At 41.1% G+C, this 25,678-nt stretch overlaps 1 protein-coding gene across 26 annotated transcripts in view; it reads left to right on the forward strand.

Annotated features, from left to right (window-relative positions):
* ABLIM1 (actin binding LIM protein 1) overlaps nt 1-25,678 on the forward strand; it is a 786,962-nt gene that overhangs the window by 707,645 nt on the left and 53,639 nt on the right. For 14 of the 26 annotated variants that reach the window (XM_069239295.1, XM_069239292.1, XM_069239280.1 and 11 more), the window contains 3 exons: nt 6,829-6,843; nt 13,580-13,684; nt 21,598-21,645. In XM_069239295.1, coding sequence (XP_069095396.1) covers nt 6,829-6,843; nt 13,580-13,684; nt 21,598-21,645 — 168 coding nt within the window. The remainder of the gene's footprint in view (nt 1-6,828; nt 6,844-13,579; nt 13,685-21,597; nt 21,646-25,678) is intronic. The other 12 variants (XM_069239305.1, XM_069239300.1, XM_069239301.1 and 9 more) reach the window with 2 other exon arrangements.

A 25,678-nucleotide genomic window follows, 5' to 3' on the forward strand; every position in this document is an offset into this window, starting at 1 on the left:
CTTTACTTCTTCTTCCCTGCAGTAAAATGATGCCACTTGCAGGCCTGGCCAAAAAAGTGTGTCAGCCCTCTTTTAAATAACAGTAAGTAAAGCAATGTGAATGGTGCATCAAGTTCAGAACATGTAGCATCCATTCGTCCATGCCTCTCTCCCGCTTTCTGAAACTACCAGGAGAGAGATCCCGGGTTTACAGGTCTTGATATAATGTAGATTTTCCTAGTATTTATGAAGGAAATTCGTAATTTTATTAAAGACACAGAGGTGAGTATTATGCTTTCTCTTTCCATTTATTTTCAATAGCAGCGCGGTCAAACTACAACACCCAGAAGTTTAAAGAACAGTAGCCAATGGGAGAAGAAAGGTAGTTCCTTAAATAACCATTGAATGGCCAGTATGACCCTAAGTAGTTATCTTGTCCGCGAACAGCCCTCTTTTCTTGTGCGAGGGATCAGAAAGTAAAGAACATAGAAACAATAGACAATACAATAGAAATTGCCATCAACACAGAAAAAAGTCCTTGAAGAAAGTTCACAGCTTGGTGTATGCCCTGTAAGGAGACCACGGGATCTGGAGCAGTTGTGGAGAGGTTGATTGGAGAGATGGTAACCTTGCGTTTCGGAAACTGAAGATTATGGTGACCATTAAGACGAAGACTGTGTAGTGGTAGATGGTGCTATTGGGGGGGATAAAAAACAAAATTAGTAACCTTTGGCGGGATAATACTCGCCTCCGTGTCTTTAATAAAATTAAGAATTTCCTTCATGAATACTAGGAAAATCTAGATTTTATGGCAAGAGACGGAGGCTCATATTATGCTTGTTTAAAGCAAATTAATTACCGAAAACGAAGCATGTTGAACAGGTTTGCAATAAAAAGCTCTAAAAACATTATCGTTGGACCAGTCAGCCGATCTGAGAATGTCGTCCAAGAGAGAACCAGCCCAAAAGTCTTTGGAGGCCATAGCTCCTCTGGATGAATGAGCACCAAAAGCGGAGGTATCAATGCCAGCCAATAACATGACCCACTTAACCCAGCGAGCTAGAGTAGGGGAGGAAACAGGTTTAAACGGTTTTTGAAAAGATAAGGGAGGCAGAGGATGATCTCAGATCAGCTGTCTTAAGTTCGTAAGTCTTTAAACATTGGCCTACACATAACTTAGGTTGGTTTGGAAAATACTGTTAGAAAACAGTAGACAAATTAGTTTTTGTACGTCTATGAACTGAAAAAAGAACACCTGTGGGGGTAAATTGACGAGCAGAAATATCAAGAGCTTTAATAACAGAAAGGCGTTTTATAGAAATAAGACATAGTAACATAGTAAGTTTTGCAGATAACATTTTTAGTGAGAGAAACAAGTTATCAGGCCATGAAACAAACACATTTAGCACTAAATTCACATCCCACATAGAACTGTATCTTGGTAAAGGAGGATTAAAAAAATGTACTCCCTTTAAGAGTTGGCAGATCAATGGGTGTTCTCCTACTGGTTTTCCATTTACATAAGGGTGAGCGGAAGAAATAGCTGAACGATACAAATTAATAGTGCGATAGGATTTGCCTTTTCTGGCTTCAGCCGCTAGAAAATTTACTATTGAGGAGACATCAGTTGAAAGGGAATTGATGTGCCTTCCCACGCACCAGCTATCCCAAAATGACCAAGCGGATCTGTATGCTTTTTTGGTACCCTGGGACCAGGATTGGTTAATGAAGTTTTTAGCTTCCTCTGAAATGCACGGGACTGGGAAAGAATTCCCGAAATTTTCCAGGTGGAGAGAGTTAGAAAATTGTCGTAATGAGGTTGTGAAGAAGACCTTGGGGATTGGATAGGAGATGAGGGAAGGAAGGGAGAAGGAAGGGGAGTTCTATTGAGAGTTCCAATAGAGTGGGAAACCAATCCTGAGACTGCCAGAAGGGGGCTACAAGGACTAAGGTTGCTTCTTGGCGCCTGACTTGGGCTAACAATCTGCTGATCATTATGAAAGGAGGAAAGACGTAGTTGAGGGAAGATGACCAGTCCTGTGAAGAAGAATCTGATGGTAAGGCTAATGGATCCGGGCGCCAACTGAAGTACTGAGGAAGTTGGGAATTGAGACGGGAAGCAAATAAGTCTATTGCAATGAATGGAGTTGAATATGTTGGGGTGAAGTTTCCAGTCGCTTGAGTCATGGAATGACGAGAGTACCAATCTGCTATGGTGTTTAGATTGCCCGGTAAATATTCTGCACATACCGAGATTTTGTTTTGGAGGCAGAAATCCCAAAAACTCCTTGCGAGATCCACCAGGGGTTTGGACTTGGTGCCCCCTAAGTGGTTGATGTAACGGACAGCAGAAATGTTGTCAATCCTGAGGAGGATAGTACAAGAGACTTTTTCTTTTGCCAGGCTTCTGATTGCAAAGGAGCCGGACAGCATCTCTAAACAATTGATATGCAGCCTGGACTCCTCTAATGACCATGTACCTCCAGTCGAAATCTGGCCACAACGGGCACCCCAACCCGAAAGACTTGCATCCGATTCCAGAACCAGATCTGGGGCTGAGGCAAAAATGGTTCTTCCATTCCAGGCGTCTAAGTGGTCTAGCCACCATTGAAGCTCTATTTAGGATTCGTGATCGAGGGAGATGACATCTGAATAGGCGAGGCCTTTTTGAAGATGTCTGATCTTTAGTCTTTGGAGGGCTCGATAATGGAGAGGGAAAATAGCCTGGATGGAAGAAGAGAGGAGACCGACTAGTTGCCGAAACGGAATCTATGGAGAAACCTGGAAACTCCATATTTTGAGGTGGAGTCAAAACAGATTTTTTGATGTTGAGAACGAAACCGAGGTCGGATAGTAGAGAACAAACTAGATGAATTTGGGACTGAAGAGAGGATAGACTTTGATTCATAATAAGAATGTCGTATAGATAGATAATGAGCCTGATTCCTTGGGCCCTGAGATGAGCTACTACTGGTTTCATTAGTTTGGTAAAGCACCAGGAGGCAGAGGAGAGACCTAAAGGGAGAGAGGAAAATTGGAAAGTTCGATTGAACCATCGGAATGGAAAAAACTTTCTGGACTGGGGATGAATGGGACCCTGAGGTAGGCATCCTGAAGGTCTAAACGGACCATCCAATCTCCTTGTAGGAGAGAGTCTCGAAGATGCAGGATAGTTTCCATCTTGAAATGTCTGTAGATTACAAAGTGATTGAACTGTTTTAGGTTGATGATTGGTCGCATCTTTTTGTTCTTTTTCTGAACAAGAAAAACGGATCTGAGAAAACCTGAAGGGTCTGGGGAACAAGGGACGATAGCTTGTTTTTGAAGGAGGGATTGAATTTCTAACGATATCAAATTTGAAATTTCTGTGGAAAAACGAGGAGGACAAGGAAGGGTTGACTGAAAAGGTTCAGAGTAGAGTTCTATGACATAACCTTGAACTGTATTTAGGACCCAGGGATCTGTAGTTATAGTGTGCCATTTTGAAAGGAAAAACTTCAGACGACCTCCTACAGTAGGAAGGCCAGAAGGGAGACTTACCTGTTTGTGCATTGTATTTGGATGCTCTGTTGCCTCTGCCACGGTATCCCCTGCTCCTCTGGGGATAAAACTGTGGTCTGTACTCTTGATACGAGGATTGGAAGGAGGCACGGGAACCTTGAGTGTAGTATGAATGGCCGGCAAAGTGGTTCCTACCTCTGCCAGCCCTTGCAAAAACCCGACCAGCAAGCATTTTACGTAGGGATTGTTGGGCCTTGTCCAAAGATGTGAAGGTTGCCACGTACTTGCTAAGCTCCTTAATAAAAGGAGTCGCCAAAAAGCATGCCTTCAGCTTTAATGCCAGGGTCGGAAACAGCAAGGTTCACCAATTTTGGATCGAGCTTTAAAAGAAGTCCTATCCTGCGTTCATGTGTTATTGCGGCATTGCCTAGTTAACATACCGCATGTTGACCCCATAAAAAAGGTTCTTTGGCATTTACAGGAATATGGTCAATTCTGGCTGATTCCGCCAAGTCAAATATACGTGTCAGTGGACCAATGGCATCCAGAAGTTTATCTTGACAAGTAGACCATGCCTTGTCTACTCCCTTCTGTGGATCTTTCCCAAATTTGGTGAAGAAGCTAAGAAGGGAAGGATCAATAGCAGGGGTTGAAGAAATTTTAGAATGGAGGGAAGGGCGAGGGCATTCAGAGCGGAGCTTAGCTCTGGTTTGTTTATCTAAGGCTGTGCGGAGACGGGAGGCGACATATTCACCCACATGTTCGGGCGGAAACCATTCAGTGGAATGAGGGTGGTGAATTTCGGCAGGATCAAACATAGGGACTCCCTGCGAATCCGAAATGAGTGAAGGTTTAGAGTGAGATGGCGTAGCCAGTCTGGACTTTTTGGGAAGAGGAGCGCCAAAAGGATCTTCTGTCTCATCATCAGATTTATCAGCCTCCGAGGCTGCATCACCAATATCATCATCTGTGTCCATTATTTCTGAAATTATTATGGGAGAGGAGATGTGTTTTGTCTTTTTGTGGCATTTAGATGACGATTTTAAAGTAACATTCCCCTCCTTCAAAGGAGGCCTGTGAGGATCCACGTCCTCTGTCATGTGTGAGGAAGGCTCACCAGTCAAGAGCGCCGTATTAGAGGATGTTTTTGTTAACGGGCACTTTCTGCTTTCCCCCGCAGATTGGGCCAAAATCGTCTTGGACACAAGACTAAAGACAGATTTTTCTACATTTTTTGAAAGTTTGTCCATGGAGGCAGAAACTGCCTGTTCCACTGAGACTTGTATAAAGTCATTCAAACTGTCTTTGACGAAATTCTTGTCATCATTCTCCATATTAGCCACAGGGAAGCTGTCCAATTCCATGGTAAACTAAGAAAACACAGAGAGTAGGCTGGAGCAGTGAGGAAAGGGTTAAAAGTATGAAAGGAGTCACCCAAAGTGAAACTCCGCCTATAGGCGGGGGACAAAATGAGGAATTGAAGCCGGAATCGGACAGGAGGAGCCTTCGTTCCACACGAGCATGAGGAAAGAAAGTGAGCTGGGGGCAAACAAGAAAGAAAAAATGTGCCGGCAATAATAGGCAAATGGGCAGCAGTCGGAAGACGTTTTCCTCATGCGTCGCAACGGAAAATGGCGACGCGTGAGGAAAAACTGTATCAATGGAACGTAGAGCGCGAGGGAAGCGCTAGCGAAGCAAGAACACAGTGCGGCTACAAGCCGGCTAAGCAAAAACGTGCAAACGCATAGCACGATATAAACCTTATTAAAAACACTTGTAATAAATAAAACTGCACCATTCACAATAATAGTAAGTGAGGAAAAGTACTTATCTTCAACACGAGCAGTAAGAAAAGAGGGCTGTTCGCGGACAAGATAACTACTTAGTGGACATACTGGCCATTCATTGGTTATTTAAGGAACTACCTTTCTCCTCCCATTGGCTAATGTTCTTTAGACTTCTGGGTGTTGTAGTTTGACCACGCTGCTATTGAATATAAATGGAAAGAGAAAGCATAATATGAGCCTCCGTCTCTTGCCATAAAATTGTGTAAGAGCTGTTGGTGCTGCAAAACTCCAACTGCTCAAAAATGCACATCCAAAGCATTGGCAACACTGTGTGATGCTTATACTATAGAACCAACTTCACCTGCCTCCTAGAGCAAAATAGTTGAGATGACACTGAACAGGGTGTGTTTATAGAGAATCATGATATAAAGACCATAATGCCTTAAAATTTAGAGTTTAGCAGACAGGTACTCCATCACCAAGGACAGATTACATCATAATGCACAGGAACTCCATCACCAAGGACAGATTATATCATAATTCTCTTCCAATAAGGCAGATGTGATATCTGTCCCGTTTGTGATGGAGTATCTGTCTGCCAAACTCTAAATTCGGCCCTTAGTCTGGGTTTAATTAAATTATGTATGTTAGGGTCTAATATTCCTTTAACATTTTACATATTTCATCGAGCAAGCTGATAATTTAGAAAATGACTACGGGGGAATATGAACAGATCTGCAGTGATATTTACCAGAGATGTAAACTCGTTCTTTATGTGTGCCATGTACCATGTACTAACTTAAAGAAAAAATCATTGTTCCGGGACATCTGAACTCAGCAGTAATCCAAAAATGTAGTCTCTCCTGCTAGCCATTAAGCATGCAGGAACTGAAAATACTGGGTCAATTACTGCAAGTTTTCTTGGATTCTGGGCAGTTTTCCATTCATATTTTTCACCTGCTTCTATCAGTTAAAATATGTGAGCAGAAAAGCATTTGATTCTACCGGGTGTAATTGTGAACCCTTTCTAACTTGTAAGTGTGGGGCAGTAATTCAACAAAAACACGTGCGATTACTACTCTACACAACTTAGAACGAGGGTCAAAACGATTGGTGTATAAGTGATATACCAAGAAACATGCTTAGCCTTTTTGTTGATCAAACATCTAGTTGTGCTGTATGTGGATCTGTTTCAGTTTGAACCTGTTGCATGTTGCTTGTTTCTTGGCTGCGGCCTGAGCAGGATGTCCGTCAGGAGACAGCGCAACATTGGTGTGTGTGACTGTACTTCGATAGACCGCTTGCTGTATTTATGTTGCTTGAATGCTTGTGTTTGCAGGATAGTGCATTTCAAGTAGAAAATCCATACGTATCAGAATGTGGGACACTTCTTTGATATGAGTGTTCTGGTCATGTCCATGGCTGCTGCATGTCAACCCATACACCGCAACAGTGACGCCAGCGCGCCCTGCATATGACATCTACCATTTCATCTCCTGTTTCTTTTCCCTCCCTGATCTACTCTGTATCTTCACATTTCTTCTTTTGCTGTTCCTTGCAGGATACTTTTTCATAGGTATGTGACTTCCCTCCTCCCATCCTTCACCTCCATTGCTTTGGCATGTTGTTTGGTCTCCAATTGTTTTATACACGTGTTGCATGCGCAGCTGACAGGTTTTCATGGTTTGGTGCTGCTCAAGCGAGACGATTTTAAACTGTTAAAGGTAAAAGTGTGCCCAGGCTCTATGTACATTTGCACCAGATGTAATGAGTGATGCACTTGTCCTGGCTTTACTGTGCTCTGCTAGGCAGTGGCCTGCAAGTGTTCTCCAGGACACTGGCCATCTCTGCCTTTGTCTGCCAGTGTTCTATAGTGCATTGACCATGTCGTACACAATCTACCAATGCTCCATGGTGCAGGGACCATGTTTTTCACTGTCTATCGCACCTCCTCTGTTCAATGACTCCGTATTCCACTGTTAGCAAGTACTCTGCTGTTAAGTGACCCTACATTCCACTCTCTACCCTTGCCCTGCAGTGTGTTGATCATTTATCCTAGTGTACCCTAGTGAACATTGACTTGCAGTGGAATACCAAGGACTCCCATTTTATGTCCCATCAGTGCTAGTCTGTGCATACAAGTGATAAACTGTAAGGTACTCTGTTTCTCATGCTGGGTGTTTATTTCAGACATCCTGCTTCACTGTTGGATCACGGTCACACTGCTCGCCACAGCTTACTGAGTTATATCCTCTTACCTACTTCCATGCCACAGATAGTTCGTGCTGGTGGGTGAAGAGAGAAGTAACAGTCCTGGGAGCCACTTCTACCATAAGATGAGTCGCTTGTCCACATAACTCTCGTCTACCTCCCAACTGTCACTCTGAGTGTTGGATTCTGGGTTTTTGCAGTCTGACCTCCTGAGTGACAATTAGTTGGTCCTGCAACTTTTCCCAGATAAGCCATGCTGTCTAGGACCAATCGGGAATTTAGTCTCCCATTTAGATGTTCCGTAGACCAAGCTGTGAAATATTTCCCACACAATGTGGGCTTTTAAATGAGGACTGTGGGCAAGTTCGGGAGCCTATTATCTCTTCATCTGCTTACTCCATCTCTCAGTAGGTGGCACTGACATCTGTTTCCTGCAAAGTGCTTTTGGGATACATCTGAGACCCCACTTTAGTCTCCTAAATACACATTAATTATAGTAGATTCATCTAAAAACGCAAATTATCTGAATCATTAACATAGACTTTAAAGACATAAATCAAAAATCATTGCAGGATATTCCATCAAAAAGTTTCAATGGTGTACTTCTGCAAATGAGACGGCCTGCTGTTAGTAGAGCACGGTTGTTGTGTGTGTGTGTGTGTGTATATACTTATATATATCTATAGATATGGATATATATATACATACATGCACACAACCAGTAGGTATCTATAGATAGGACCAGTTGTTGTGTTTGAGGTATATATATATACACCTGCCAGTAGTTAATTACAGTTAGGACCAAGTTTCTATAGAAAAAGCATTTTTTGATGTGCCTATAGCTTTGGTGCCATTTGACGGATCTTCACAAAATGTTTCCCAAAAAAGTGTGCATGTGATTCTTGTTACGTGCAGGACGTTTTGGATTGATTCGTGAGACGGGGCCGAGAAAAAGTGGGGGGTCAAAAAACGTGTTTCCCATGTTAATTCCCATAGGAGTTTGAGTACAACTAAAGCCCGAACTGCTGGTCAGAATTACACCAGATTTGGCTGAAAGCTAGGCTTCAGTACGCAGATTATGCTTTTTATTATTTGGTGTAACTCCATTCAGTAGTTTTTGCGAAATTAAAGGAGAAATAAATTTGTATATCTAGGGTCACGGTCTGTTGCAACTTTTTCACGACAATCGCAGTGGATTTGCAAATGCTCACCTCAACATGGATGCTGTGATTGTCTGGCCGCAACCTGACCAGAAAGTTACGGCTGACATTTTAGGTAATGGGGCATGGTCCCTGGGGCTTGAAAATAAAAGAAAACGGTTATAAAGGGTCAGGGAGGAGGTACCCTGAACCCAGGGATGTGATACAGGGATCTTTCAGGATGAAATTATGCCCTTTTGAAGATTTTTTTTCACGACACGCGATATTCATGAATACGTTGCGATGCTCAGCGTCCCTCCTCCACAGGTAATGTTGTGAAAAATTCATGAATATCGGTGACAACAAAAAAACATTCACAGACTCATTCATACACTGGTTCATTCACGTAGAGACTCACCCAGCCCCTCATGCGTCCACTCACAGACCCAGTCAGACACTGATGCACCCACTCACTGACCCACTCAGACCATCATACACCCACTTTCAGATCTACCAAGACACCCACTCACAGACCCACTCATTCCTACTCAGGCACAGACGCACCCACTGACATACCCACTGACAGACATACTGAAACCCTCATGCACCCACTCAAAGACCCACTCAGACACTGATGCACCGACTCACAGGCCCACTCAGGCCCTCATGCACCAACTCACAGAACCACTCAGACACTGATGCACCCACTCACAGACCCACTCAGACACTGAAGCACACACTCAAAGATCCACACAGACCATCACACACACACCCACTCTAACACCCAGACACTCTCACACCCAGATACACCCTCTCACACACCTATTCTCAAGCCCAGAGAGACAGACCGTTCGGCTGTGTGGCGCGGTCTTTGGAGGTTGTAGGGGGTTGGCGGCAGTGGTTGGATTAACGTATAGTAATGAAAATGACTTTACGTTATAAAAACATAGAAATTCACTGAAAAAACAAAGATAACAGCAACATTATAGTTGGGAAAGAGAATTAAAAAACCTTACAAATTCAGTTAAAAACCCAAAGGTTACAGGGACATTATAGTTAGGTTCTAAATTTACTCACACAAAACCAGAGAAATGCAGCTGCTATAGTTAGTTATTTCAAGCAACTATAACTCGTGCCCGAAGGTATCTATAACTCCCATCCTCGCCAGCTTTGATCAAGGATGTTTGATCACATATGTTTCAATGTCATTTTAAAGATGGTACATTAGAAGATACTTGATTACTTCTAGAGCCACCCAGTATATATAAATTTGTGTCTAGCAAGTACATTTGAGAATTTTTTGTACTACAAAATGTACAAGTTATGCTTATGGAAGTGTGTGTTTTAGGGTTTTTGGGTGTTCACGTACAGTCATCTTAAAACTAATACATAAAGTCGGATTTTGAAACACTACAAAATCCTTAGGATATGAAAAATCATTAATTTTCATAATAAGGTATACAAACCGCACATGCTTTCCGTATACATTTTGTAAATTCCGTACCAATTGGTGAACTTTACTGAACTTCTGTGCAATTTGTAGAGCCCATTTTGGTGAAACTTGTGTATTCCGATAAGTGGAAAAGCTAACAGTTATCATTTTGTAGGTGTTCCCAAAATTTGCAATTGTGTATCCTTGGCCATTCCTCTGAAATCTCCCACTTTTTCAAATTAATTTGGAATTTATGTGCATACTTTGCCTATATGTAAAATATTCTCCAACATTTGCCCAGTACCTTAGTGAACAGGGCATTCTATATACGTAATAAAAAGCTTTGTTAGTCAGACCGTTTTTGTTTAATTACCCAATGTTCATTATGATGGAAGAAAAATAAGTCTTTCACTGAAGCTCTACCAAAGAAAGGATACTGGTTTAAAATGCAAACATTTGACGAAAAAACAATGCGTGCAAGTCAAATGGTTTATATGAAGGTGACGCTGAATGGCAGAAGGGATACCAGAAGTGGGTTGTAGGCATATTGTAAATTAATTTGCTGAATTTTTATAAATGCATTTAGGGTTGCAGAAATGATTGGTGTAACGTTGGTTAATTAGTGATTTCTGCGACACCCATCTGCATCTGGCATATAACAGAGTGGGAAAAAATGAAATTTATAGATGACAAATGAACACTTATCTCAAAAGGCTATTGAAGTGAGGAGGGTGGCTGTTCTCCCCTGGTGGCCTCCAGGAGCATAGTAAAATGAGCAAATGTCATTTTCCGATGAAAATAGTTTATAATATTCTTCGCCGTTCCTATTTATTCTGTGGTAATGATCTGGCTGCGCCCTGCCTGTTCTCATGATAGCAGTGGATGTTACAGAACTACAGGTCTTCAAAGTTGCAAAAACCTGAATGTTGCACCTCATGTAAACATTTAGGGCCTGCTGAGATATTTGCAGATGGGGTACTCCGTCACAATTGTCCACCGAAATCTAAGTCCTATTATTTCCTCTGGGATTTAGATTTCGGTGGATAGGATATCAGTCACCGTTGTGACGGAGTGCCCAATCTGCCAATATCTAAATCAGGCCCTTATTTTTTAACTTTACCAGCTTTGTGACTCAGACATCTCACAAAGGGCCAGATGTACAAAGCTCCTTACCAGTCGCATATCCTATGATTTACTAAATAAGAGGGTTTGTTCAAGTAAAAATACCTTTTCTAATGCATTAAGTCCATTTAGTAATTCAGAATTTTTTTTCAAAATCATTAAATTGGTATAGAAATGATTACCAATTCACAATTTGGAAGGGCCGTGTTTAGAGCATCCCTTCAAATCTGTGACTCAGTCAGATATGTATCAATGATTGGTGACCATAATTTCTGTCGTAAAGCGTTTACCAGACACCAACTCCCAAGATGGAGAGATAGCTGATATTCGCAAAGCAGAAGGGATCCCCTATCGACCGCTTCCATTTCTGACTCATAGAGGCAGCGTCAGGGTGAGTAGGCAGCGGTCTAAGGTACCACTGTCTGTTCTAACTGGTTTTTCCAAATAGTAAAAACACTTTTAAGGCATCCCCTTTTAATAAACTCGTACTGCTTTAAAAAATAAAAATAAATTAAATACTTACACAGGAATATTGACCTGCTGTCCCTTGCAGGGCATCCTTCATGTGCAGGCAGCCAATCAGAGAGAATCAAAATTGCGATTTGCATAATTTTAATAAGACTAGTCATTTGCTGACCCTCTGATTCTTTATTTTGCAAACTGACATATACACACACTGGTCAGATTGCAAAAAAATACTGGTTGCAAAAAACAGTCAGTGTACAACTTGTGGCTGCTTTTTGTTACCGATACATCAGTACATTTGGCTCAAAGAACACTAGTTTTGCACTGTAGCCAAACTGCAAGTCCACCACTGGGTAGCTGCTTACGTGGTAGTCCCATGTGGAATGCATACTTTTTCTTTCCCCATTGCCATAACTTCTGGGACTGTGCTAGTGGATATACGGAAAGGAGATGACAAGTTGATGAGCAGCAACTATTGTGTTTCCGTACTACTGCTCGGTTAAACGCAGTTCCCCGCAACCACACGTCCTATGCAGTTGGGTGGGACTTTCAGCCACAAGGAATAGTGCAAAAGTACACTTTTGGAGAAATTGGGGAACTTGCACTTCTTTATAAAGTGCAAAATTATCCGACTACACCAAACTTTGCTGGTTTAGGGATTCCCTGTGTCCACCAGTACGCTGCCCTGGTTTTGATCTGAATGCATTTCCTTTAAGATTTGTAAATGATAAATAGAGTAAAGGGCATGTTAGTCTGCTCACTTCCTGACATTTTGGTAGATGTTGTGAAAGCTCTTGCAGGGATTCGCGGTGTTGAGTCACCTTGGCCCTGTCTGTCCTACAGAAGCTGTTGACTGGAGGGACTGACTGGTCTACTGGAAAAAGTGGAGATTTAGTGACATAGTCGTGGGGCAGAGTCACTGGGTCATGTTGCACATCTGGCTGGCTCTTTCTACTCCCCATTGTTATTTCAGAATTGTGTGTAGTAGTATTATTATTTCGAATTGCAGTCCTCTACCCACAGGGGAGGAAGCAAACAATAACCTGTGTGGCTCCAGTAGTGAAAAGCTGCAGCAATGGAGCCATTTCTGTCTTTACAGCAGAGGTTTACAGCTGCTCAGCTTTTGCCAAGTTTGACTAAATGAGTCAAAGTTGTTCTTAGTGCAGTGGTGCGGAGCAGTCCATTGCAACCTCCAGTAGGAGTGCGTGTTCAGTAACAGCGCTCCCACTGACGTGTCTCCATTCCTGCACGATTTTGTTTAGATGTGCCCATCACATGCATTCTATAAGACAGCATGCCAAATGTTTCAGAGCACCATTGATGCAGGGCCTATTGAAGCCACAACGTCTTTGTCGTCACGTATTTCAAAGGCATTTGCAAAATTCATACTCTTCTCACCGCAGTACCTCTGCCTCTTGGACGCCCTTCTCTTCTATATATTCTCAGATTCAATTTAATTGGGTGCAGAATATCCATGCCCAGAAGATTTCAAGCTGCTTTGGACTAGAATTATTGTATACCAATTGAAAAAATCTTCACTACACATATCTAAAAACTCATCTCTTTTGAGGTAACATAGACCCTGCATTGATGGCCCATGTACTAATGCACCACCACTTACCTTGTGAGATATTGTACCACCAATGTAACCTGCCATGCTGGCAGCACTGCATGCATGCGCCTTCCGAAATATACTGTTGAATGCCAAGCTGTACCTCCTGTTCATAACCTATTCCTTACATGTATCTTTGCGTGTGGTGAAGTGGAAACCGACCTATGCTTGCAAACATATTAACATTTGCAGCCTAAACCTTGTTTTCCTTTATCGATGTATTTTGATTTCCTTCTCTACTGTTTATTTTTTCCTGCTCGCATTGTGACCTGCTTTCCTATTTCTCATGTTGTCCCTTCCCTTTCCTCCTTATCCGCTCTTCTCATTGGAGGCAATGAGACGTCTAGCGGCCGCAACTCCCCTCTCCCTTGTCGGTCAGACAGCCGCCCAGGTACTCCGACTTACGCCCAGGCCCCTAAGCATTTCCATGTACCAGGTAGGAGCTGGTCCCACGTCGGACCCCGTGTCCTCTCCCAGTGTAGAATGTAGTAGTGTCTTGTCTCGTCTTGTCTCCCATCACGCCATGCTGTTCAACTGGGGAGCGCAACCCTGTTCTTCTGTAAAGATGTTGCACGCTGTTGTCTCACTCTCTGTACTGTATTGGAAAAGAAGTGGTTTTCAAGACGTGAATGGCACTACACAAATGTTGAAGTTGTCTTAGAATCCGATATCCTGTAAATCTACTCTACGTGCTGGTTTTGTTCTCATTGGTGTTCTGATTTGTTTCTGCCTCATCAAAGGCATTTTGCACTCCTTTGTCTTAAATTTCTGCATACTTTTTTGTTCTCAGAAGTTACCCCAAAATCTGACATTTGGGAAACATGTTCTCTGCAAAGCTGTTATCCTCATACCAATTCCACACAATTTTTGTCCATTTTTTATGTTAACCATGCTTTGCTTAATGCTTCCAGGGGTGCCGCTTGAGTGTGTGAGAATTCCTTAAAAGTATTAAACATTGATTTTCCCTCCCAGGCTGTTTTTCTCCCTTAGGTACTCCACACAGATATTATCATTCTTTAACTCAGAGGACTCATATGCATTTAATCCTTGTAGGTATTCATTACTGACACAGTCTCACAAAGATAATTCAACACTGGTTTCTGCGCTTAAGGTTTCCATTCTTTTTTCACAGAGGTATTCAAGGCAGTAGTTTTTTTTATAAGTATTGTATGATGGTGTGCAACGGTGTTTCTTACTTTTTCTCAATGGAAGTATTCTATTTTGTTCTCTCAGAGGTGTGCAACTAAGTTATTTTTGCTTAGTGATATCCCATGCATTCTTAGATATATTTACACTGTTTCTTACTTGGAGGTATTTCCACACATATGTTTCACTCTGAGCTATTATACACTTTTTTTCATTGTAAGCTTTGCATTATTCATTTCGTCAAAGGTATCTTGATCTGTTTCCCCCTAAAAAGTATTCCAAATTGTGTTTTCAAAGGTATTCTGATGCATTTTTTATCAGAGGCATTTTACCTAATAAATATCTGAAATATTCTTTGCTGTCTCTTGTTTACCCTCCTTATACATCCTGCAGGTGAGTGGAAACAATATTTTAGGGTGGGCACATATCCAGCAGAGGAAGTGTTTTGGTTGAGTAATAAGCCTGTTTGTACTAATACATTTTCCCATTGACACAGTATGGAAAAAATCTGTTTGAAACATCAGTCCCAATATTTTCAAAAACACCTGGTGTTGACTCCCTTCATCACCCTTCTTACAAATATTGGCATTCCAATGGTAAGATGTGATGCAAAAGTCACTGAGTAAAACCAAAAAGGAAGAATAAACAAGCAAGTCGTACCATGTTCATGTCATTAGCTTCAGTCAGATTCAGGACAAAGGAAGAACTAACACACAAAACATAAAGAAAGTAGAATTTCACATTCTTCAATTAATTTTAATTTGTTTCTCTGTCCTCTTACCCAGAGGTGTGTAAATTACATACTGTGAGTTCCCAGTGAATTACTGTCTTCTGAGAACATCTACTCAGCTGCTTACATACTTAGTTTTCACTCTGTTGTTTTTTATATTGATTTAGCTAAAATTGTATTACTATCCTTTCTTGTGCTGTGACGTGCTCTGATGCTCTCTGGATATGTTTGTGCTATATAAAGCACATGAATAAATAATATTGAACACAGCAGACCACGAAATATTACTTAAAAGTGGGAAACTGTGGTCAGCGCCAACCTCTTTCCTCTTTCTGTTTCCCGAGAAGAGTAGTACAAGTCCAGACGGGCCTGTTGAAGTGACAAGACTCTACTTTAGACGATAGAGTAACTTAGTGACCCTACTTTATCCCGAACCCTTTAGCTTGTAGACACCTAAGATCAAGTACACTGCTTAACATTTCCTGGTGTGATAAATTCAAAATAGAGCAAAAGTGTACTTCTCTGCTTAGGTGACCTTACTTGATAGGTTTGAAAAGTACATCCTAAAACGTTAACTAGGATGGGACATGGTATATCCTTTATTTTACAAATAATACTGCAGGAGGACTGTATGTTGACCAGCCCCACACTTTAACATCTGCCAAGCTCCTTTTCTTTAATCATTTAAGCAGCAACTAAACGTGGTTATTTATAGCATAGTTGGATAAGACCATTGTCTAGAGACACCATAGATTATGGTGAGCCCAATGATTGCATAGTGACAATAGTGTTCTTCAAAGAGGATATTGTAGCCATTTGAAGCACTTGATACAGATAAGAGACAAGGCTAGTGTTGGTGATTTTGTTTGATGAGCTAATGATACATTTACTGAAGATATCTATTTCGTTTCAAGTGGTGTTTGTCTTTGTATAGTGGAGCTAAGCAAGAAGTGAGAGAGTGTTTTCTTGGCTGGACAGAGTCAGGGTACTTAAATATTTAGTCACTGGAAAGTGTGTCCTTTATTCCTCCTCTAACCAGTGGCTGATGTATTGAAGCAATCTTCTGACCAGTTATTTAGACAGTTTTTTCATACCTCGTTGTGATGTAATTCTAGCCAATCAAAAGTAGCATCTCAGTCACCAGTACTGTTGCCTTCTGACCAATTACAGCACAGAGTCAATCAGAGCAGACATGTTCACAGGTTGGGACCAGTGCCTGCTGTTCAATTTATGAGGCTGCCCCAGCCAGGATGTAGTGCAATAGCAACTGATTTTCAGAGGTTTCAATCTGGCAACACATCATTCTTTTAAATCAGAAACAGACCACATAAGCAGTAATACTAATATTAAAATACATATTTCCAAACATGTGCACCACACTTAGGCCCATGTTTATACTTTTTTAGCGCCGTATTTGCGTCATTTTTTGACGCAAAATCGGCGCAAACTTACAAAATACAATTGTATTGTATGTGGCACTAAAAAAGTATAAATATGGGCCTTACTGTGTTATGACCAAGGCTGCTCATTGATACCAATTCATGTAATTCTGCTGCACCTCATAGACTTCTGGTACAAAAGCCTTACAGCTCCTGTTCGCATCCTCTTGGATGCAGGAAGTGGGCTAAATTTATCTTAAGTTTCTAGCAGATTGGAGTACGTTCTTTAATTTTTGTGCCACTGTCTAAGATATAGCCTCATAGATCAGATTTTTTAGAGATGAAAGTTTGTCATTCTGGGTTTTTCAAGACATTTTCCCCGGTATATCTTCATTTTGTGCTCTTTTCAATGTCTGTTCCATTAGTGAGAAGAGTATGTCTCACTAAATTAAGATCTTTTTACTGTTAGATTCAAATGAAATGGTTCTCCATCCAAGTTTATGATTCTACTACATGGCCCTGATGATGTACATTTGATGTAGCCCGCTTAACCACCTGTGTTTACAGATTCGTGGGGGGATAAAGAGACTGGAAAAAACAAACTGCAAAACAGAGACTCAGGGTTTGAGCATACATGTATTTTCCCTACAAAGACATTGACCTATCTTCATTCCTTTCTACACATTCCTAAAATCAATTGCAACCAGCTGTAGGACTAGGTTAATTGTTTTCCACTCCCGATCTTAGTAAATTTGTGTTCAAGGTCTTGATAGAGGGTTTAGATGCATTGTGAGTTTTTGGGGAGACATTTATATTTGGCTGATATTTGGCCATCAATGTTTTAAGTGTAAAGTTTTGCAATTTATATTTTTGTCTGGTTAGCATGCTAGCTTTCCATGCTGATGCAAACTATTTAAACTGGAGAAATGGTTTGGATCCAAGTAGGGCCAGACAAAATCCCTATTTTTGTTTCTCTTATAGAAGAGAATTGCAAGTTTAAATGCAATATCTTAATTGCTGCTAATACGTAATGCGCCATGCATTACTCTGTTTGTCCTTTCTTATCTCAGTACTCCACTCCCTCAAGCATTACATTACCTGGCTTAACTAGAGTCTGAACCCTCCCCCTTCCCTCTCCCCCACGTACTTCCTCTTATAACCCTTCTCATACCAGCAAACTTGAAAGAGGGAAGGGCTCATCTCACGTCCTGTAATCCACAAGCATGTGGATCAAAAAGCAGTGGGAGGGATGCAAGTACTGGAACAAGAAAGAATAATCGGAGTATTGAAGATTATCTGTAATTAATCTGTGCATTATCTCACTCCTGCACCTGTCCCCTTCTAACACTATAAGGATATACCAGAGCAACAATTTATGACTCGATTAACTAAACATAAGACATAAGATCCTAGAATGATGTTCAAAGCTCTATTTAATTTCAAGCTTTCTCACTCCACTGGATATTATTTAAAGAAAAGGCAGCTGCCAATCATGTGGACCAAATTCCCCAAAAACATAGTCTTCAACATTTAACGTATAGTGGTTGGTTAACTAACTTAAAGGGTGCACCAGTATTTTGGCTTTGCAAATATATTGGATGGTAGACCTTGCAGCCTGTGCCCAAGAAACACAGTTATAGCTCGAGTTGATTCAACCATGCACTGAATAAAGTAGAGTAACTCTGAGGTGAATGAGCCAAATAAATAACACTTCTGATCAACCACCTCAAACAGGATGTAGAAGCCTTCATCCAGCAGATCTGGAGAGAACAAATCTGCACAGCACAAGCCACATCCAGCAAATGCAAAGAGAAGAGGGTTTGGGAAAACGGATAGAATCCTGGTCCCTAACGTAAACCTATCCTGTCATGAAAAATCTGCTGCAAAGGGAAAGTGAGCTTAACTAGTCTTTCGGCAGAAGTAATTGCAGTAGCAAAAACAACCTTCAAAGTCGAATGTTTCAACTCCACATCCACCAAAGACTTGAAGGTAGAGAGTTGTAAACCTTTGAGGACTAAAGAAAGCTTTGAAGCTGGAGCCATAGAGCGAGAAGAAGGTTGACAAAGAGAAAAAACATATAACAGCCTACAACCCCGGTTCTACATAACTGAAACTCTGCTACTGGATGCTCTTACAGATTTGATAGGACCCTGGTAAGACAAACTGCTAGCCCAGGTCAAAAGTGTCTCGAAAAATCTATAAAATTCATCTTGGCTCATGTCTACAAATATCTAACGAGTCTTTTAAACAACAGGTAGCCAAGGAAATCCGATGTCTATCATAAGACCATCTCGTAGACAAATGATGGGTTTCCTGAACTGATGTAGTCAAAGAGAACAAAAGGCTGAACTGCTCAAGAGCCCCCTTTCAGCTGACAGACAAAGAAACTGACAAGAAGTTTTCAGTGCAGCAGAGCTTTTCTTGAGAGCTGCTTCCACTCTTTGGTCAACAGGATCAGACACTGAAACCTTGTTGGACATAAGTTCAATTAAACGAGTTGGGCAAAACAGGTTCAATACCAAGTTAAATCTAGTAATCTTTCAGCGGAATGATGATGGTGAGAACATAATGTAGATAACCCCATCTTCTCAAGATGCTCCCATTCACATAGTAAGAGACCACCTCTGAAAGGTAGAAATGGGGGCTTCAATTTGCTCTTTAGAAAACAGAGATTGGAACAACATTTTCCCCCTAATGTTTTCTTTCTTCATTCTCCCTGAAGCTTGAGAGCAATGATGACAAGTCTAAGAACACTTTCTGTGATCCATCATAAAGTTAGAAAGGGAACACGAGCTCAAGTAAGTAGCATAAAAATGTAGCCCTTCAATTTAGACCCTTTTGTAACCAAATCAAAAGCTGAAGGCTGCAAGCTTCTCCATATGTTTTTTACTAAATAAATGTATGTATATATCAAAATAGACATATCTATCAAAAGAAAGCAGTGGGCTAAGAACCGCTTACTTGCACACTGAGGTCAGGGAGCCTATCCATTAGGTCACAAAAACTCACTGCCTGAATAAAGCTGTAGTGCTAAAACCTGGCGCTGACTTGGGACAGACAAAGCGAAAAGGCAGGTCCCACATTCTGCATTCCATCCCGGGGCCTCTGAATTAACATTTCGGCCCATATAGGTAATCACCCCACACCTTCATTACTTACCTTTGAGCACGTGATACTAATAACATTAAGTATAAGAAATGTAAGAATATAAGATTTTTGTTTGTGACTCAAACTGATGACATTAGAGAAGCAGCTCTGAAATAGTATTAATAGGTCCTTCCATGTATGTGAAGTGTAAGTCTTTGGCAAAGAGAATTTTATACCTGCAAAATTATCTATTTATAACGATTTTCAAATATGGCAAAGGTATCTGGTTGAATTTCATTTTTTTAAAAGAGGATCCTTGAATGTTGTCATGTGTATAGTAGCGGATACAACATGAAGCAAGTCCCCCTTCGCACCCCTTGTGCTGTATTCCTAAGGGGATGAAACTTGCTTTTACTTAAAAAAAATTTAAACACAGGTTGGTTTGAATTTCTCCTCTTGCTAGATATTCTTTGTAACCTTTTCCAATCGTAAATTACTTGCAAAGTGACGACATCATAATACATTTCATACTAAGAACATGATTGGCGAAGAGAAACTGCATTTTGTGGTTCTGACGTTTTGTTTGGAAAATATGCTGAACTTCATTTTTGTAGCGAAGAGCGATATCAAATATCATGGTAGTCCTTTATTGGTTTACTTAAATATTTATTTATATCTGTATTCTGGTTTGTTCCATCAGAGGCCATCTACCCTTTAAATGAGTGTTCAACAACCCTTTTACTTTGACTTGTATGCTGTTATTGCCTCCAGAAGTCATGTTGTTAGAATGTTTCACTGCACACCTACAGAAGTACACTAATCTGGATGGGTACCTGCATGGGCTCTGCAATATGATATAAAAACAGTTTTCCTGCCTTTCATTAACTGATCAAGGATCTTTGTGAAGTCTGACAAAAGCAGCTTGCAGTCGTGACAGATCTGTCCTCGTCCTTGTAGATCGATAAAATGAGTACCAGTGAGACAGCTAGAGACACTTGTATTAGTGTATTACATGAATGGCCTATTTGTCAAATGGGTCATCAAATCTAGTTAACTTTGTTGATATATACCTGTGTAGGAAGGCTGTGCATCATAACTTTGTTTGATTTGATGGCAAACGCAACAAGAAAACTAGTCCCACTTGATCAAGATGCCTGGTCCAGGAAGGTAAAAGCCATATGAAGGGACTGTAGATAGCACTTTATTTCAGTATCAATGAGCATTGTTGAAGGTTCTGGTAATTGGAGTCATCTACATTAACACACCTATCCACAGTAACTTCAACAATGGCTAGATAGCCAGAAAATTGGGAGAATTCCTAACATGCCACAATCTATTTTCCTTTCAGAGACAATGATATGTTGGCTATCTTCCAGATTATCCACTACAACATCTTGCTTCGGGCCCAGCATTCACATCTGTATCTAGTCCAGAGAATGAAGAATTTCTTACCATTGTATATTTTTTACATTTAGCGTCAACAGTTCCAAAAGTGAATCTATACTGGGCATCCCACTGAGCAGTATCTGCAAACCTCTTTTTCCCAACATTCTTCTCCCGATCAGGCAGCTTCTCCCCAGTGCCCCGAGATACCTTCAGACAGTGCTTTCAGGTGTGGCCAATTTTCCACTGGAAGATTAAAAAGTGATCTACTCTGATACTGCTCCATAATTCTATCTTTGCACTCCATTGCCATATTGTTTATTGCTTTAACTAAAAAGGAATTTGAGGTTGTGAATGTCATAAGATCCCTTTTGGTGTCCCTTCAGCCCCCCCATCCACCATCGTCATATGTCCACAGTCCTTTGGGTAAACAAAAAGGGGGGCTCACTTCCTCTATGTGTGTGTGTGTAATTTGTCACCAAATCTTTGTTTTCTGTGTGTGGACCTTCCACTTGTTTGGCATCGAACACCTCTCCTATGTCCTATGTGTTTTGGGATATGGAGGCATCTTGTCATTGAGCCTGACCTTGGGATTCACCTTATTATGCTTCCTCCTTTCCACAGATCAAGGCGTGAACATATACAGGAAGCCCCCCATCTACAAGCAACATGGTAAAGTAGCATTCTTGTACATTTGTTGAGGTGCTCAATCGTGCATGACTGCCATCCTGCCTGGTGCATGTGTCTTTTCAGATTCCTAGAAACGTAAAGCATACTGGAAATGTGCAACACAGATCAAATGTAGTATTTATTTTAAGATACGAAATGAAGAGTACATGGGGGATGAGTAAAGTGATGTAATTTACACTATGCCAGTGTATAGTCCACTGGTAGTAATATGCACAATTGACTTTCTCTTAATTGTGCATGGTGCAGTCTCCCAGCTCTAAATGGTCCTATTACCGTCAGTTTTAGTGAAGATCATAAGCATTGTTCCCTGGGAAGAGGATTCCGGGTGCAACAAGAAGAAACTTTAATTCAAAGAAAGTGCTGTTAAGTCCATTGATCCGCCTTATAGAGGGAACAGTGGGGCAAATCAGTATCAGAACTCACCAAGTCCTGAATCCGGCACTCTTAATAGCTAATAACTAACAAGACCGAGCTAGAGACTGATCGGTTCTGCGGTGCTAGTGTAGTCAAGAGACCGGAACTGGTGGTCTTTATGTATAGTCAATAACTGTGCAATGTATTTTTAAAATATTTTGGTTTAGTACTTTTTTGTAGTTTTTTCTCATTTTCATCGGGTCTTTGGTTTATATCCTCTGAATTTAAGAAACAGTTATCAGGTTCAATTAAAGATATTAGGTGAAACTCTTTACATCCACAGGCTAACAGACAAAGCACAGACAAAGCATATAGTGAAACCCTATCCCGCGAAACTGAGGCTGCTATGGAATTACCCTTTATTTGAAAGTAGCAGTGATATGCCATGCATCCTTTTAATTTGCAACCATGATGTTTATTTTTGTTCGACCCCATAACACAGTGTTGTTTTTTTTCTTTTTTTGTGAAATTTGTGTGTCTGTGTCTGAATGTCCCATTAATTTGTCCGTGTTTATCTACTGACCTCCATTCTAACCCGTAAGTACTGTTTGAAGTCATGCTTTTATACAGTGATCTGAAAGCGCTTTCCGCCGCTATCGCTTTGCTGAAGCTTCAAATTCCACCTGCTGCAAAATCCCCCATGGTTAATGCAAGTCGAAAAGAACAACTTCACGAATGGTCTTGTATGGACACTGACAAAACACGTGGAATAAAGTCAAACTCCAGTTGACCCAAGAAAGCAACAAGTGAGAACAAGAAATGAATCAGTATATAACAGACACTAGAAATCTATTCATTAGCATAAATATTATGTGTATATGTAAACTGGGACATTAGTGCTAAAAGGCACATGGCAACAGTTTACCAGCACACAGTTGGACAATGGTCATTTATGTTCCAGAACAGAGGCCTTTGAGAAATCTGCATTTCTCAATCCTTCCTACTTCTGTTATGACCCATCCAAGAAGGTTGCATTCAGATCATCCATTCAATTAATATTTGTCTCATGCTACTACTCAAGTGTGGCCGCAGGCAGGCCCTCTCTAAGTCCGAGCAGAATGACACTTTACACTTTCAATTAATAATACCAATTATGTTTTGCGAACCGAGAGAACAACTCAGTAGGCTTTTGTTGGAGTAAACTTTTCATAAGTTTGTTCATCTACTTTGGTCTGTTTGCTAGAAGCACAAATAAACCTGTCTGTTCTCACCTTCTTCTTAGCATCACTCTTTCTGCCCCGTTAATTTCTCTGTCTGGGCTGCCTGTAGACATGCCACTGGTACTGCAGAGCCAAAGAGGTCTCATCCAGTCAGTAGGTTTGCAAAACGCATTGTCACTGGTTCCTTTCCTGAAAAGCCTGACTATGCTTTTCATGCGTTGAGTGTTGATAGGAGCTGGGCTGATTTCTGCTGCCAAGGAGGATGTATAAAAGAATAGCAAAGAATGCCCTATGTAGGTAGAAGGTACAATATCAATAAAAGGGTGTTATTCCAAACAAAACAGTGCAAACATTATTAAAAAGCTTTACCTGTGGGCACAAATGTATGCTGTTAGTCCCGTTGGATGACCACATTGGTGACCTAGTTCTTCATTTCTGGTTCTGCTGCCCTCTAAGTCCTGGCAGATGCCTGGTGTATAACAGAATATCCAAGTCCTTTCCATGCCTATCCTGTATCATGTGCAACACCTTCTATTCAGAGGTCACTGAAACTATTCTGGTGAGAGGTATGGCTACACATGATTCCTGAGGATGGTTGGCTGTGGTGATCTTAGGCAATCCTTGGTTATAATAAGAGCTGCCTCTGCTTTGTTGAGGGTTTGGGCACGAAGCCACACTCCGATTAGCAATTGGCTGTGCTTCATAGTTTCTAGGCGGTCACCTGTGTTTGCCATTTTTATAGAAGTATCTAATTATCTGCCAACATGTTCTTGTTTCTAGCACATGTGTAGTGTAGGTCTTTACACCACAGCCAAACAAAGGAGTATAAAACAAGGGCATTCTCTGGTGAAAAAGGCAATACACTCACTTAAAAGTGAGTCATGTGGTGTACGGATTTCTAGCATAGTTCCCACTGGGCTGGGTTTAAGCCAGATTTCCTGCCAATCCGCATAAGATAAATTGACATACAATTAACCTAAATGGGAATCATTTGCAAGATCTGTTTTTACCTTGATAATGAGGCATGGATCTAGAATTCATGAGCTTATGATATATTCATTATATGCATCCCTGGGTAGATCTTAGTCATAGTTGGGAGTTCCCTTAAGGTTGCCCACATATGAAGCAATAGTGTAGCCTACAGATTTATAGCATTTACATAAATAGTGGGCCAGTAAATCCAAAGTTGAAGTTGTGTAGTAATCCCAAATCTAATGGGTTTTCCCTGCACAGGCTCTCCCAGGTACTTTTGGAGGAATTCTTTATTCGATAAAGAGATTGGCAAAACGGAATAAAGGTTGTTTTTGGGTTGGTACAACAAAAGTCGTACGTCATTCCCAATTCCAATCTCAAACCTCACATTAGGAACGTGAAATAGCCCCCAGGGATAAATGACAAGGTATGGAGGTGAATTTACCCTGAGCTGATTTTACAGCCTTGTAATTCCGAGTGCCAAGGGAATGGGGGCCTGGTGCACTATAAAGAGTGGGTGGGGAGGGGGGTAGCCACCACTGTGAGAACAGTAGTCTTTTAGTACCCCATGCAGCTTTCATTCTTGGCACATGCAGGGTGCGGTCTGCTAAGAAGTAACATTGCTCTATCCTAATGTCTCCTTTCTCCTGTCTGCCAAACATTCTCTTTGTTAATCTGAAAAGACGAAGTACATACATTTCTGGATAAGTGTTGCCTGTAAGTTAGGAACTTGACCGTTTGACAGGATCCAGATTGATCTTTGTCTTTTTCTGCTTGCTTTCATCACTAATCTTTCTAATAAATGCGAGATGCATGCTTTCTTCTCCTGAAAAAGTAAAAGGTTCAGTAAACTGGAACAGTGTAATAAATATGGCTCCATGTGTATCAAGCACATTCCACAGGCCTGCTCCTCTCACTACCACTCTGATGTTATTACCACTTGCAGCATATTTTGTGATGTGTGTCAGCATGATCAAAGTTGCGGGTAGGTGCACCTCTTTGAGAACCAGAAGGAAAGCTGAACTATTATTAGTGCAGACAGGGAATTAGCTTCACTGGCCTGCATGCCAGTAGATTACTCAATTCTGCCCTACAGCTAACACTCGTTTTAGACATGATGAGAACTGTGGCCATGTTGCATGACAAAACTAGCCTGCGGAATAATCTGTTGCACCAGCAGTTTTCCTTGGAATTCTACAGAATGCTTTTTATGACAGTTTTGCCCATCCCTCCTACCTCCTACGAAGGTTTTATAAGGGACGCACTTCTCATGTCGATTTTATAAGGGCTACACGTCACAAAGCCTTTGCAGAGGGCATCAACACTCATTATTTTTCTTTTTCATTAGGTTTCAGGATAACCATTTTGGCAAAATAGTAGGAGAGATGCAGTCAATAATTTGTGCTCTCTGGCTTGGATTTTCCATTGTGCAGTGTGGCTGTGTCTTAGATTTTTCGTTGGGAATGTTC

This window comes from Pleurodeles waltl, chromosome 6 (assembly GCF_031143425.1).
Source record: "Pleurodeles waltl isolate 20211129_DDA chromosome 6, aPleWal1.hap1.20221129, whole genome shotgun sequence".
In the NCBI taxonomy this organism is placed as follows: Eukaryota; Metazoa; Chordata; class Amphibia; order Caudata; family Salamandridae; genus Pleurodeles; species Pleurodeles waltl.